The following is a 16573-nucleotide window of genomic DNA, read 5'->3' on the forward strand; positions in this document are numbered from 1 at the left end:
GAAATTAACAGTAAACATTACACTCAAGTTCAGAAGGAATAGAGACATTTCAAATGTCATATTATGTCTATATACAGTGTTGTAACAATGTGCAAATAGTTAAAGTACAAAAGGGAAATAAATAAACAAATATGGTTGTATTTATAATGGTGTTTGTTCTTCACTGGTTGCCCTTTTCTTGTGGCAACACAAATCTCCCTCCGTGTGTCCCCTCTCCCTCAGTGTCCCCTCTCCCTCCGTGTCCCCTCTCCCTCCGTGTCCCCTCTCCCTCCGTGTCCCCTCTCCCTCCGTGTCCCCTCTCCCTCCGTGTCCCCTCTCCCTCCGTGTCCCCTCTCCCTCAGTGTCCCCTCTCCCTCAGTGTCCCCTCTCCCTCCGTGTCCCCTCTCCCTCCGTGTCCCCTCTCTCTCTCTCCTCTCCCTCCGTGTCCCCTCTCCCTCCGTGTCCCCTCTCCCTCCGTGTCCCCTCTCTCTCTCTCCTCTCCCTCCGTGTCCCCTCTCCCTCCGTGTCCCCTCTCTCTCTCTCCTCTCCCTCCGTGTCCCCTCTCCCTCCGTGTCTCCTCTCCCTCCGTGTCCCCTCTCCCTCCGTGTCCCCTCTCCCTCCGTGTCCCCTCTCTCTCTCTCCTCTCCCTCCGTGTCCCCTCTCCCTCCGTGTCCCCTCTCTCTCTCTCCTCTCCCTCCGTGTCCCCTCTCCCTCCGTGTCCCCTCTCCCTCAGTGTCCCCTCTCCCTCCGTGTCCCCTCTCCCTCCGTGTCCCCTCTCTCTCTCTCCTCTCCCTCCGTGTCTCCTCTCCCTCCGTGTCTCCTCTCCCTCCGTGTCCCCTCTCCCTCCGTGTCCCCTCTCCCTCCGTGTCCCCTCTCCCTCCGTGTCTCCTCTCCCTCCGTGTCCCCTCTCCCTCCGTGTCCCCTCTCTCTCTCTCCTCTCCCTCCGTGTCTCCTCTCCCTCCGTGTCTCCTCTCCCTCCGTGTCCCCTCTCCCTCCGTGTCCCCTCTCCCTCCGTGTCCCCTCTCCCTCCGTGTCTCCTCTCCCTCCGTGTCTCCTCTCCCTCCGTGTCCCCTCTCCCTCCGTGTCCCCTCTCTCTCTCTCCTCTCCCTCCGTGTCTCCTCTCCCTCCGTGTCCCCTCTCCCTCCGTGTCCCCTCTCTCTCTCTCCTCTCCCTCCGTGTCTCCTCTCCCTCCGTGTCTCCTCTCCCTCCGTGTCCCCTCTCCCTCCGTGTCCCCTCTCCCTCCGTGTCCCCTCTCCCTCCGTGTCTCCTCTCCCTCCGTGTCTCCTCTCCCTCCGTGTCCCCTCTCCCTCCGTGTCCCCTCTCCCTCCGTGTCTCCTCTCCCTCCGTGTCTCCTCTCCCTCCGTGTCCCCTCTCCCTCCGTGTCCCCTCTCCCTCCGTGTCCCCTCTCTCTCCTCTCCCTCCGTGTCCCCTCTCCCTCCGTGTCCCCTCTCCCTCCGTGTCCCCTCTCTCTCTCTCCTCTCCCTCCGTGTCCCCTCTCCCTCCGTGTCCCCTCTCCCTCCGTGTCCCCTCTCCCTCCGTGTCCCCTCTCTCTCTCTCCTCTCCCTCCGTGTCCCCTCTCCCTCCGTGTCCCCTCTCCCTCCGTGTCCCCTCTCCCTCCGTGTCCCCTCTCCCTCCGTGTCCCCTCTCCCTCCGTGTCTCCTCTCCCTCCGTGTCCCCTCTCTCTCTCTCCTCTCCCTCCGTGTCTCCTCTCCCTCCGTGTCCCCTCTCCCTCCGTGTCCCCTCTCTCTCTCTCCTCTCCCTCCGTGTCCCCTCTCCCTCCGTGTCCCCTCTCCCTCCGTGTCCCCTCTCTCTCTCTCCTCTCCCTCCGTGTCCCCTCTCCCTCCGTGTCCCCTCTCCCTCCGTGTCCCCTCTCCCTCCGTGTCCCCTCTCCCTCCGTGTCTCCTCTCCCTCCGTGTCCCCTCTCCCTCCGTGTCCCCTCTCTCTCTCTCCTCTCCCTCCGTGTCCCCTCTCCCTCCGTGTCCCCTCTCCCTCCGTGTCCCCTCTCCCTCCGTGTCCCCTCTCTCTCTCTCCTCTCCCTCCGTGTCCCCTCTCCCTCCGTGTCCCCTCTCCCTCCGTGTCCCCTCTCTCTCTCTCCTCTCCCTCCGTGTCCCCTCTCCCTCCGTGTCCCCTCTCCCTCCGTGTCCCCTCTCTCTCTCTCCTCTCCCTCCGTGTCCCCTCTCCCTCCGTGTCCCCTCTCCCTCCGTGTCCCCTCTCCCTCCGTGTCCCCTCTCCCTCCGTGTCCCCTCTCCCTCCGTGTCCCCTCTCCCTCCGTGTCCCCTCTCTCTCTCTCCCTCCGTGTCCCCTCTCCCTCCGTGTCCCCCTCCCTCCGTGTCCCCTCTCTCTCTCTCCTCTCCCTCCGTGTCCCCTCTCCCTCCGTGTCCCCTCTCCCTCCGTGTCCCCTCTCCCTCCGTGTCCCCTCTCCCTCCGTGTCCCCTCTCCCTCCGTGTCTCCTCTCCCTCCGTGTCCCCTCTCCCTCCGTGTCCCCTCTCCCTCCGTGTCCCCTCTCCCTCCGTGTCCCCTCTCTCTCTCTCCTCTCCCTCCGTGTCTCCTCTCCCTCCGTGTCCCCTCTCCCTCCGTGTCTCCTCTCCCTCCGTGTCCCCTCTCTCTCTCTCCTCTCCCTCCGTGTCCCCTCTCCCTCCGTGTCCCCTCTCTCTCTCTCCTCTCCCTCCGTGTCCCCTCTCCCTCCGTGTCCCCTCTCCCTCCGTGTCCCCTCTCTCTCTCTCCTCTCCCTCCGTGTCCCCTCTCCCTCCGTGTCCCCTCTCCCTCCGTGTCCCCTCTCCCTCCGTGTCCCCTCTCCCTCCGTGTCTCCTCTCCCTCCGTGTCTCCTCTCCCTCCGTGTCCCCTCTCCCTCCGTGTCCCCTCTCCCTCCGTGTCCCCTCTCCCTCCGTGTCTCCTCTCCCTCCGTGTCCCCTCTCCCTCCGTGTCCCCTCTCCCTCCGTGTCTCCTCTCCCTCCGTGTCCCCTCTCCCTCCGTGTCTCCTCTCCCTCCGTGTCTCCTCTCCCTCCGTGTCCCCTCTCCCTCCGTGTCCCCTCTCCCTCCGTGTCCCCTCTCCCTCCGTGTCCCCTCTCCCTCCGTGTCCCCTCTCCCTCCGTGTCCCCTCTCCCTCCGTGTCTCCTCTCCCTCCGTGTCCCCTCTCCCTCCGTGTCCCCTCTCTCTCTCTCCTCTCCCTCCGTGTCTCCTCTCCCTCCGTGTCTCCTCTCCCTCCGTGTCTCCTCTCCCTCCCACTCGGTCTACAGTCTCTCTCTCCCACTCTCCCACTGTCTACAGTCTCTCTCTCCCACTCTCCCTCTGTCGTCAGTCTCTCTCCCTCCCACTCTCTCCGTCCCACTCTGTCTACAGTCTCTCTCTCCGTCCCACTCTGTCTACAGTCTCTCTCTCCCTCCCACTCGGTCTACAGTCTCTCCACTGTCTCCGTCTGTCTTCAATCTCTCTCTCTCTCCACTGTCTCCGTCTGTCTTCAATCTCTCTCTCCACTGTCTCCGTCTGTCTTCAATCTCTCTCTCTCTCCACTGTCTCCGTCTGTCTTCAATCTCTCTCTCTCTCTCTCTCTCTCCACTGTCTCCGTCTGTCTTCAATCTCTCTCTCCTCTCCCTCCTCTCCCTCCTCTCCCTCCTCTCCCTCTCCCACTGTCTTCAGTCTCTCTCTCCCTGTCTTCAGTCTCTCTCCCTCCCACCCTCTCCCTCAGTCTCTCTCCCTCCCACCCTCTCCCTCAGTCTCTCTCTCCCACCCTCTCCCTCTGTCATCAGTCTCTCTCTCCCTCTGTCTTCAGTCATGCTCTCCCTCCCACTGTCTTCAGTCACTCTCTCGGTTGGCAACCAACTTTAAAGGTGCATTACCACCACCAACTGGACTGGAGTGTGGACCTCAGTTCACCTTTCAATCACCCTGGTGGGTATACGCTCCTAAAAACCAATGGGGAGATGGGAGAGGCGGGACTTGCCGCGAGCAGTTTGGATGAACTGATTGAATAATATGTATGTGTAAATGTATTTTTTGGTGTGGTCAGCATGTAACAGTCAGGTTGCCTCCCAAATGGCACCCTATTCCCTATATAGTGCACTTCTTTTGACCAGGGCCCTATTCCCTATAGGAGTATCCTGCTTTTGACCAGGGCTCATAGGAAATAGGGTACCATTGGCGACACACCCAATGTCATAAGACATTATTGCACATAGCAGACTGCAGCATGGTTCTGCCGAAACAAAACTATGCCACTGCGAAACTAAAATGAATAACTTCTCATCCAAGTGAGTCATTATCCCAAATCAGAACACCCCTTTTCCAAATCCAAAATGTCCAACAACAGAAGACTGTCTGAGATCAGGGCCTGTATTCACAAAGCTTCTCCAGGTGGAAGTGCTGATCCAGGATGAGTTTTGCCTTTTTAGATCATAACGAATAAAGATCATATGGACAGGGGGGTTTCTGATCCTAGATCAGTACTCTACTCCGAGATACTTTTGAATACAGAGCATATGCTAGAGCAGGGCTGACCTACCCTCTTCCTGGAGATCCACCATCCTGTATGTTTTCTCAGTCCAACCCTAACTTCACATTCCGGACTCAGCTAGTTAAAAAGGTCTTGGTGAGCAGCCAATACATCGAATCAGGTGTGAATTAGGGTTGGACTGAAAACCTACACCAAGGAAGAGCCCTGGTGTAGAGGAATATTCTACCACTAGGGGTAGCTAACTCAATGTTCTGAAATCACCATATTGCTGCCCTAGCCTAGACACTGTTCCACAGTCAGTTTGGGGTTTTCCCCATAAAAAGGTTAAGGTTAGGATTTAGTGATGGTAAACTGATCCTAGATCTGTGGCTATGGGCAACTTCTAGGCTATTGGGAGCTTGAAGACGACAGTTTGGTGTGAACAGACATTGTGTCCCCAATGGCACTCTTTTTCCATAGGACTCTGGTCAAAAGTAGTGCACTACATAGGGTGCCATTTGAGATGCAGCCACGACCGCTGAAGAGCTTTAGAACAGAAGCAACAAAGCCGCTTCCATGGTCTTCTTTATTTAAAGAATAAAGTCCAGTCCATCTCTCTGACAGGTTAATAAGCCTTCAGCCATCCATCTCTCTGACAGGTTAATAAGCCTTAGGCCATCCATCTCTCTGACAGGTTAATAAGCCTTAGGCCATCCATCTCTCTGACAGGTTAATAAGCCTTCAGCCATCCATCTCTCTGACAGGTTAATAAGCCTTAGGCCATCCATCTCTCTGACAGGTTAATAAGCCTTCGGCCATCCATCTCTCTGACAGGTTAATAAGCCTTCGGCCATCCATCTCTCTGACAGGTTAATAAGCCTTAGGCCATCCATCTCTCTGACAGGTTAATAAGCCTTCAGCCATCCATCTCTCTGACAGGTTAATAAGCCTTCGGCCATCCATCTCTCTGACAGGTTAATAAGCCTTCAGCCATCCATCTCTCTGACAGGTTAATAAGCCTTCGGCCATCCATCTCTCTGACAGGTTAATAAGCCTTCAGCCATCCATCTCTCTGACAGGTTAATAAGCCTTCAGCCATCCATCTCTCTGACAGGTTAATAAGCCTTCAGCCATCCATCTCTCTGACAGGTTAATAAGCCTTCAGCCATCCATCTCTCTGACAGGTTAATAAGCCTTAGGCCATCCATCTCTCTGACAGGTTAATAAGCCTTCAGCCATCCATCTCTCTGACAGGTTAATAAGCCTTCAGCCATCCATCTCTCTGACAGGTTAATAAGCCTTAGGCCATCCATCTCTCTGACAGGTTAATAAGCCTTCGGCCATCCATCTCTCTGACAGGTTAATAAGCCTTCAGCCATCCATCTCTCTGACAGGTTAATAAGCCTTCAGCCATCCATCTCTCTGACAGGTTAATAAGCCTTCGGCCATCCATCTCTCTGACAGGTTAATATGCCTTAGGCCATCCATCTCTCTGACAGGTTAATAAGCCTTCAGCCATCCATCTCTCTGACAGGTTAATAAGCCTTCAGCCATCCATCTCTCTGACAGGTTAATAAGCCTTCAGCCATCCATCTCTCTGACAGGTTAATAAGCCTTCAGCCATCCATCTCTCTGACAGGTTAATAAGCCTTCGGCCATCCATCTCTCTGACAGGTTAATAAGCCTTCGGCCATCCATCTCTCTGACAGGTTAATAAGCCTTCGGCCATCCATCTCTCTGACAGGTTAATAAGCCTTAGGCCATCCATCTCTCTGACAGGTTAATAAGCCTTAGGCCATCCATCTCTCTGACAGGTTAATAAGCCTTCGGCCATCCATCTCTCTGACAGGTTAATAAGCCTTCGGCCATCCATCTCTCTGACAGGTTAATAAGCCTTCAGCCATCCATCTCTCTGACAGGTTAATAAGCCTTCGGCCATCCATCTCTCTGACAGGTTAATAAGCCTTCAGCCATCCATCTCTCTGACAGGTTAATAAGCCTTAGGCCATCCATCTCTCTGACAGGTTAATAAGCCTTCAGCCATATCTAAACATTTTCCTTAAAGTATCATTTTTTAGAGAGCACTAATGTTAGTGTCCCCACTACAACAAATACATACCAGTAGTCTATCAGTCCTGTATTATACCAGTAGTCTATCAGTCCTGTATTATATCAGTAGTCTATTAGTCCTGTATTATATCAGTAGTCTATTAGTCCTGTATTATACCAGTAGTCTATCAGTCCTGTATTATACCAGTAGTCTATCAGTCCTGTATTATATCAGTAGTCTATTAGTCCTGTATTATACCAGTAGTCTATCAGTCCTGTATTATATCAGTAGTCTATTAGTCCTGTATTATACCAGTAGTCTATTAGTCCTGTATTATACCAGTAGTCTATCAGTCCTGTATTATACCAGTAGTCTATTAGTCCTGTATTATACCAGTAGTCTATCAGTCCTGTATTATACCAGTAGTCTATCAGTCCTGTATTATACCAGTAGTCTATCAGTCCTGTATTATACCAGTAGTCTATCAGTCCTGTATTATACCAGTAGTCTATCAGTCCTGTATTATACCAGTAGTCTATCAGTCCTGTATTATACCAGTAGTCTATTAGTCCTGTATTGTACCAGTAGTCTATTAGTCCTGTATTAATATCGTAATTTGTCTCCAAGTGACCCAATGAAGCACAATAGGTACCTGTGCATGTTCAGAAAGCCTGATTGATGACTGCTTCAACCTGCTCAATTAATACTGTAGAGTGGTGTGTTTGGTCGGTGACCTTCAGGCTAGCAAATAGTGGGGCTCTACAACTACTAGCATGTTCGAATTTACATTTACATTTTAGTCATTTAGCAGACGCTCTTATCCAGAGCGACTTACAGTTACTGCATACATTTCTTCATACTGGTCCCCCGTGGGAATCGAACCCACAACCCTGGCGTTGCAAGCGCCATGCTCTACCAACTGAGCTACACAGGACAAATCAGACAACAACCATCTCTACAATCCATCTTCTCACTATTGATTTTATTTTATAAAATCCAAGGAAGCACAAACATCTTTTATAAAAAACTCAATGTAGCAGTAACAGAAAAATGTCTTCAACCATGAAGGAGGGCTCATAACAAAACCAGCTAGTGTGGTCTCTACAGGTCTGTATACTGTGGTCCCTACAGGTCTGTATACTGTGGTCTCTCTCTCTCTCGATACTGCAGGCCCCTCTCTCTCGCTCTCTCGATACTGCAGGCCCCTCTCTCTCTCTCTCTCTCTCTCTCTCTCTCTCGATCGATCGATACTGCAGGCCCCTCTCTCTCTCGATCGATCGATACTGCAGGCCTCTCTCTCTCTCTCTCTCGATCGATACTGCAGGCCCCTCTCTCTCTCTCTCTCGATCGATACTGCAGGCCCCTCTCTCTCTCTCTCTCGATCGATACTGCAGGCCCCTCTCTCTCTCTCTCTCTCTCGATCGATACTGCAGGCCCCTCTCTCTCTCTCTCTCTCTCGATCGATCGATACTGCAGGCCCCTCTCTCTCTCTCTCTCTCTCGATCGATCGATACTGCAGGCCCCTCTCTCTCTCGATCGATCGATACTGCAGGCCCTCTCTCTCTCTCTCGATCGATCGATACTGCAGGCCCCTCTCTCTCTCTCTCTCGATCGATCGATACTGCAGGCCCCTCTCTATCTCTCTCTCTCGATCGATCGATACTGCAGGCCCCTCTCTATCTCTCTCTCTCGATCGATCGATACTGCAGGCCCCTCTCTCTCTCGATCGATCGATACTGCAGGCCCCTCTCTCTCTCGATCGATCGATACTGCAGGCCCCTCTCTCTCTCGATCGATCGATACTGCAGGCCCCTCTCTCTCTCGATCGATCGATACTGCAGGCCCCTCTCTCTCTCGATCGATCGATACTGCAGGCCCCTCTCTCTCTCGATCGATCGATACTGCAGGCCCCTCTCTCTCTCGATCGATCGATACTGCAGGCCCCTCTCTCTCTCGATCGATCGATACTGCAGGCCCCTCTCTCTCGATCGATCGATACTGCAGGCCCTCTCTCTCGATCGATCGATACTGCAGGCCCCTCTCTCTCGATCGATCGATACTGCAGGCCCCTCTCTCTCGATCGATCGATACTGCAGGCCCCTCTCTCTCGATCGATCGATACTGCAGGCCCCTCTCTCTCGATCGATCGATACTGCAGGCCCCTCTCTCTCGATCGATCGATACTGCAGGCCCCTCTCTCTCGATCGATCGATACTGCAGGCCCCTCTCTCTCGATCGATCGATACTGCAGGCCCCTCTCTCTCGATCGATCGATACTGCAGGCCCCTCTCTCTCGATCGATCGATACTGCAGGCCCCTCTCTCGATCGATCGATACGGCAGGCCCCTCTCTCTCGATCGATCGATACTGCAGGCCCCTCTCTCTCGATCGATCGATACTGCAGGCCCCTCTCTCTCGATCGATCGATACCGCAGGCCCCTCTCTCTCGATCGATCGATACTGCAGGCCCCTCTCTCTCGATCGATCGATACTGCAGGCCCCTCTCTCTCGATCGATCGATACTGCAGGCCCCTCTCTCGATCGATCGATACTGCAGGCCCCTCTCTCTCGATCGATCGATACTGCAGGCCCCCTCTCTCGATCGATCGATACTGCAGGCCCCTCTCTCGATCGATCGATACTGCAGGCCCCTCTCTCTCGATCGATCGATACTGCAGGCCCCTCTCTCTCGATCGATCGATACTGCAGGCCCCTCTCTCTCGATCGATCGATACTGCAGGCCCCTCTCTCTCGATCGATCGATACTGCAGGCCCCTCTCTCTCGATCGATCGATACTGCAGGCCCCTCTCTCTCGATCGATCGATACTGCAGGCCCCTCTCTCTCGATCGATCGATACTGCAGGCCCCTCTCTCTCGATCGATCGATACTGCAGGCCCCTCTCTCTCGATCGATCGATACTGCAGGCCCCTCTCTCTCGATCGATCGATACTGCAGGCCCCTCTCTCTCGATCGATCGATACTGCAGGCCCCTCTCTCTCGATCGATCGATACTGCAGGCCCCTCTCTCTCGATCGATCGATACTGCAGGCCCCTCTCTCTCGATCGATCGATACTGCAGGCCCCTCTCTCTCGATCGATCGATACTGCAGGCCCCTCTCTCTCGATCGATCGATACTGCAGGCCCTCTCTCTCGATCGATCGATACTGCAGGCCCCTCTCTCTCGATCGATCGATACTGCAGGCCCCTCTCTCTCGATCGATCGATACTGCAGGCCCCTCTCTCTCGATCGATCGATACTGCAGGCCCCTCTCTCTCGATCGATCGATACTGCAGGCCCCTCTCTCTCGATCGATCGATACTGCAGGCCCCTCTCTCTCGATCGATCGATACTGCAGGCCCCTCTCTCTCGATCGATCGATACTGCAGGCCCCTCTCTCTCGATCGATCGATACTGCAGGCCCCTCTCTCTCGATCGATCGATACTGCAGGCCTCTCTCTCTCGATCGATACTGCAGGCCTCTCTCTCTCGATCGATACTGCAGGCCTCTCTCTCTCGATACTGCAGGCCTCTCTCTCTCTCGATCGATACTGATATATATCGATATAAATCTCTCATGAATACTGTAGGCCTCTCTTTGATCATTCATCTGAATTCCTATCACTGATCCACCACAGCAGCATGCTACCTCCTGACCTCCTTGCTGTAGTGAAGCCAAGCGAAGGCTGTTGATTTCCATGCCTGTGTTTCTGATACGGTGTTAGCCCTATGAGGGCCTCCGGCAGCACACAGGGGGCTGATACAGTATTAGCCCTATGAGGGCCTCCGGCAAATCACTGGGGGCTGATCAAGGTTTAACCTGCTCCCTGCAGCAGTGCCTGTAGGTGTGTATCCCAAATGGCAACCTATTCTCTATATAGTGCACTGCCTTATGGGGCCCTGGTCAAAAAGAAGTGCACTATATAGGGAATAGTGAGCCATTTGGGACGCATCCCAGCTCCCACCTTGCCTAACCTGTCAAATAGTTTGTGTGGTTTGTCATCCTCCTCTACAGGCAGACGTGGTAGAGGGGGTACATCTAGGGATAGCTAGAGCCTAGTCCTAGATTTTCATACCGTCATACCGTTTCTGTCCCATACGGTATTACCGGAAGTGCACACAAGGAACACTATTTCTAAAAAAATGTAAATGTTGTATATTTTGTATATATTTTTGTTTGCACAAAAGAATTCAGCCAACAGGGATCTTGATCCATGAGGGGATTGAATGTCTCTAGTCTGGGTACCAGTCTTTTTAGCTAAAATTCCACTCCATGTCATTGTCAGAGACTGCGAGGTATATTTTTTTTATACGGAATTGAAAATCATGCTGTCGGTATTTTGAAATATACTGTATACCGTGGTATCGCCCAAGCCTAACTAATACAGCGGAGTCACTCACCACCTTCCGGAGACACTTGAAACCCCACCTCTTTAAGGAATACCTGGGATAGGATAAAGTAATCCTTCTACCCCCAAAAAAAAAAAAAAAAACACATTGTAAAGTGGTTATCCCACTGGCTATAAGGTGAATGCACCAAGTTGTAAGTCGCCTGCTAAATGACGTAAATGTAACGTAAATGGAGCAACAAGACCCTTCTTTATTTACAGCCCACAGACCATAGGGCCTAAGTATAGGGCATTAGCCTAATCCCTCAACGAATATTCTCAAACCCATTTTTATTGCATATTAGCCACTGTCTCTTTAATCACAACAACCAGGCTGAAGCAACAGCAGCAGGCCAGTAATGACCTTAAAAAAAGGCAGTCAGTCACCTCAGTCTATTGACTGTAGAACCCTGTTGTTCTGTTTACCTAAGAGAACCAAGCCTATCAACAGCAGGCCAGTGCAGGGCCATTCACCACAAAGGAACCTAGACAACAGAAATGAGTTCACATCAGTTAATCTGTCCAACACATGACACTGGCTGCATCCCAGTTGGTCCCGTATTCAGAAGAATCACCTTTATTCACCAAATAAACTTGCGTACAGGAATTTGACTTGGTGAAACGGTGGTGCCACACTAAAATAGAACATACAGACAAACAGTGTCTACATACGGACAAAATATAAAAACTCAGAATTTACCACATACAGTATATACATTTTAGTCATTTAGCAGACGCTCTTATCCAGAGTGACTTATTAACTATTAGAGCGACAACCCTGGAGAGACCCCCGAATGGCATTCAGTCACAAATTGTCTGTTTCTGAAACCAGGAGTTAATTAACATCAGTGTAAATGTGTAAGTCCCAGGTTCACTACCTACTCAAATAGGGATAGGGGCGGAAGATAGCTTAGTGGTTAAGAGCGTTGTGCCAGTAACCGAAAGGTCGCTGGTTCTAATCCCCGAGCAGACTAGGTGAAAAATCTGTCGATGTGCCCTTGAGCAAGGCACTTAACCCTAATTGCTCCTGTAAGTCGCTCTGGATAAGAGCGTCTGCTAAATGACAAAAATGTAAAATGTACTCCAGGACCCCAGGGGGAGAGGGGCTAAATTACACAGAACAGAACCCATTCCATTCTGGGGAGCTTTGTTTTCTGGACTTGGATAATGTGAGAGATATCAGCGTGATTTATTCATTAAAGATATGTGTTGGAGCGTTGATCTAGTAATAATCAGAAAGGTACAGTGCCTATAGAAAGTTACACCCCCATGAACTTTCTTCAATGTTTTTTGGGGGGGTTGTTACAAAATGGGATTGAAATAGATTTTATTGTATTTTTTGGGGTGTCACTGATCTACACACAATCCTCCATAATTTAGAATCGAAAAGAAAATTCGACAAATGTAAAAATTCATAAAAAAATGTAATAACTAAAATATACTTGTTGCATAAGTATTCACCCCCTTTGTTTAGGCGAGCCTAAATGAGAATGTGGCTTAACAAATCACATAATACATTATATGGACTCTGTGTGAAATAATAGGGGTTGACATGATTTTTGATTGACTACCCCTTCCTCTGTCCCCCATACAACATCTGTAAGGTCCCAGAGTCAAGTATTGAATTTCAAGCACAGATTCAACTACAAAAGACCAGGGAGCTTTTCGAAAGGCTCATTTTTTAAATTTTACCTTTATTTATACAGGTTTTTCCTCACTGAGATAAAATCTATTTTTCAAGAGAAGGGAAGTGATTGGTAGATGGGTAACAATAACAAATCCGACATTGAATATCTCTTTAAGCCTGGTCAAGTTAATAACGATGCTGTGGATTATGTATTAAACCACCCAGACACGTCAAACGATACAGTCATCCTTCTGAACTGAAAGACAGGAAGGAAACCTGCTTAGGGATGTCATCGTGAGGCCATTGGTGATTTTAAAAACAGCTACAGAGTTTAAATGGCTGTGATAGCAGAACACTGAGGATGGATCAACAACATTGTAGTGACTCCACAATAGTGACTTAAATGACAGACTGAAAATACAGAATAAAAGGGTGCTTCACTAGTTCACTACTTCTGCTGTGTACACAAATTGTACATTATTCCCTATATGGTTCACTACGTTTGACCAGGGCCCATTTGGGTCCGGCTGAATGACTCACTTGGTAAAAGTAGGCCACTGCACTGTCAGTAGGTCTGTAGACTAGCCTACACACAGCACCCAGCGTCTGCTAAAGACACTAGCCTACACACAGCACCCAGAGTCTGCTAAAGAGACTAGCCTACACACAGCACCCAGAGTCTGCTAAAGAGACTAGCCTACACACAGCACCCAGAGTCTGCTAAAGAGACTAGCTTACACACAGCACCCAGAGTCTGCTAAAGAGACTAGCTTACACACAGCACCCAGAGTCTGCTAAAGAGACTAGCTTACACACAGCACCCAGAGTCTGCTAAAGAGACTAGCCTACACACAGAGTCTGCTAAAGAGACTAGCCTACACACAGCACCCAGAGTCTGCTAAAGAGACTAGCCTACACACAGCACCCAGCGTCTGCTAAAGAGACTAGCCTACACACAGCACCCAGAGTCTGCTAAAGAGACTAGCCTACACACAGCACCCAGAGTCTGCTAAAGAGACTAGCCTACACACAGCACCCAGAGTCTGCTAAAGAGACTAGCCTACACACAGCACCCAGAGTCTGCTAAAGAGACTAGCCTACACACAGAGTCTGCTAAAGAGACTAGCTTACACACAGCACCCAGAGTCTGCTAAAGAGACTAGCTTACACACAGCACCCAGAGTCTGCTAAAGAGACTAGCTTACACACAGCACCCAGAGTCTGCTAAAGAGACTAGCCTACACACAGAGTCTGCTAAAGAGACTAGCCTACACACAGCACCCAGAGTCTGCTAAAGAGACTAGCCTACACACAGCACCCAGCGTCTGCTAAAGAGACTAGCCTACACACAGCACCCAGAGTCTGCTAAAGAGACTAGCCTACACACAGCACCCAGAGTCTGCTAAAGAGACTAGCCTACACACAGCACCCAGAGTCTGCTAAAGAGACTAGCCTACACACAGCACCCAGAGTCTGCTAAAGAGACTAGCCTACACACAGAGTCTGCTAAAGAGACTAGCTTACACACAGCACCCAGAGTCTGCTAAAGAGACTAGCTTACACACAGCACCCAGAGTCTGCTAAAGAGACTAGCTTACACACAGCACCCAGAGTCTGCTAAAGAGACTAGCCTACACACAGAGTCTGCTAAAGAGACTAGCCTACACACAGCACCCAGAGTCTGCTAAAGAGACTAGCCTACACACAGCACCCAGCGTCTGCTAAAGAGACTAGCCTACACACAGCACCCAGAGTCTGCTAAAGAGACTAGCCTACACACAGCACCCAGAGTCTGCTAAAGAGACTAGCCTACACACAGCACCCAGAGTCTGCTAAAGAGACTAGCCTACACACAGCACCCAGAGTCTGCTAAAGAGACTAGCCTACACACAGAGTCTGCTAAAGAGACTAGCTTACACACAGCACCCAGAGTCTGCTAAAGAGACTAGCCTACACACAGCACCCAGAGTCTGCTAAAGAAACTAGCCTACACACAGCACCCAGAGTCTGCTAAAGAGACTAGCCTACACACAGCACCCAGAGTCTGCTAAAGAAACTAGCCTACACACAGAGTCTGCTAAAGAGACTAGCCTACACACAGCACCCAGAGTCTGCTAAAGAGACTAGCCTACACACAGCACCCAGCGTCTGCTAAAGAGACTAGCCTACACACAGCACCCAGAGTCTGCTAAAGAGACTAGCCTACACACAGCACCCAGAGTCTGCTAAAGAGACTAGCCTACACACAGCACCCAGAGTCTGCTAAAGAGACTAGCCTACACACAGCACCCAGAGTCTGCTAAAGAGACTAGCTTACACACAGCACCCAGAGTCTGCTAAAGAGACTAGCCTACACACAGCACCCAGAGTCTGCTAAAGAGACTAGCCTACACACAGCACCCAGAGTCTGCTAAAGAGACTAGCCTACACACAGAGTCTGCTAAAGAGACTAGCTTACACACAGCACCCAGAGTCTGCTAAAGAGACTAGCCTACACACAGCACCCAGAGTCTGCTAAAGAGACTAGCCTACACACAGCTGCAGAGAACTCACATGATGATGCCTGTAATAAAACTATACTGATGCTACAATGTTGCATCTGATGAAGGCCTGCAGCAGAAGCGTTACAATGTAACGTTAGCTACTAGCCAGAACCATGTGTTTTAGGCTATGAATGTAGTTACTAGCCAGAGGCATATGTTTTAGGCTATGGCTCTGAATGTAGCTATCAAACAATATAAAAATAATAATAATCATGCTCTGACACGCAGGCACACAACTAGGGCGCCTGCCTCCTCAACAATGCCGGCGTGTTCAGTTACACAGTGGGCGGCACCACCTGGGTGAATGTAAAAACTGAACTGTCAAACAATAGGAAGGGATGGATGGTGAAAGAGTATGGTAGCTAGTTAGCTAGCTACCCGCCAGTCACTGGCCGCTGACACCAAAGGTAATAGTTAGAGACATAGCTAACATGACTATATTATTGCTTTGTAATTGTAACAATATTATAGTATGACCACGTCGGGCTGAATATTCGGGTTTTTTGTAGCAGGATGACAGCCGAACGAAAACCATTCCATTAACAAACCGGTTAGCCTGGGCTTCTGGTCATTGCGACAGTTAAGGGGATACTGCAAGCGGTCATGCGACCGCTATGCTGCGGTTATCTCAAACGTCAGTCAATGAATTTACTAGAAGGCGCCTGTAGGATTTCAACAAATATGTATCTATCTGGTGTTGTGGGTGTTTTTACGAATAGACGTGTATGCCAGGTCGATCCTGGCGGTTGTACACGGCATAGCGATGGGCTTTAGCTGTCAGCTGCGCAGCATTTTACCACTGAAAAAGCCTTTTTACCTCCTCCTGAAGTCCTTTTCGTACTGTTTGAGGTAAGGATCCATTTGAAGAAGGGAGTTGAACTCAGGAATTGTAACATTATCCCACGTATCGGCCATGGTCCCTACAGTCGAAAGCAATCGAGCACCGTGTGTCGCAGCTGGTAGAACACACAAATGACAGTCACGGCTGCGCCCTTTGTACGTGCAAGAAAGGCTTCAGAGACAACAGCGAATCAGGGTCATTCTGGTTCGCCCCAGCCTATCACAATAACACCTTTATCTCCCCGCATCCACTCCAATAAAACATATTACATTATTGACGCTTGATGAGAGGCTGTGTGTTTCTTTAAGATGACAGCGGAAGCGTTTAGTAGTAGTAAGAAGGGTATCACGTTCACCGTCTTGTAGTCTTTAAACGCTACTCTGACAATGAACCCCAATGTCAAAGCTTACGAGGGCAGAGTGAGTGTCCCGCTATCTCATTTTAGGGCGAGACCAATGAAGTAGTTTGTGTCACGTTGTAGGCTAAGATTGTAACAATGTTATTTTTCAAGTTAATGTTGTAGCCTAATATCCTAGAGTTGCAACATTGTAGCAATGCATTGCAGCCTATCAAATTGCAACATCGTAACAAACAATACTGTTCCACATAGACTAGTAACAATTGTAGGCTACATGTGGCGTTGAAAACTCACATCTGATTCTACTCAAATGGGTAAGAATACAATTTCTTAGTGAACAGAGACAGTTGAGGTAGC

At 50.6% G+C, this 16573-nt stretch overlaps 1 protein-coding gene across 1 annotated transcript in view; it reads right to left on the bottom strand.

The window, feature by feature from the left end:
- Window positions 1–16169, bottom strand: part of gbe1b (glucan (1,4-alpha-), branching enzyme 1b) — a 271934-nt gene extending 255765 nt beyond the window's left edge. The window contains exon 1 of the mRNA XM_041876741.2: window positions 15835–16169. Coding sequence (XP_041732675.2) covers window positions 15835–15932 — 98 coding nt within the window. The 5' untranslated portion in view covers window positions 15933–16169. The remainder of the gene's footprint in view (window positions 1–15834) is intronic.
- Window positions 16170–16573: the final 404 nt, after the last annotated feature.

Source organism: Coregonus clupeaformis, chromosome 5 (genome assembly GCF_020615455.1).
Source record: "Coregonus clupeaformis isolate EN_2021a chromosome 5, ASM2061545v1, whole genome shotgun sequence".
In the NCBI taxonomy this organism is placed as follows: domain Eukaryota; kingdom Metazoa; phylum Chordata; class Actinopteri; order Salmoniformes; family Salmonidae; genus Coregonus; species Coregonus clupeaformis.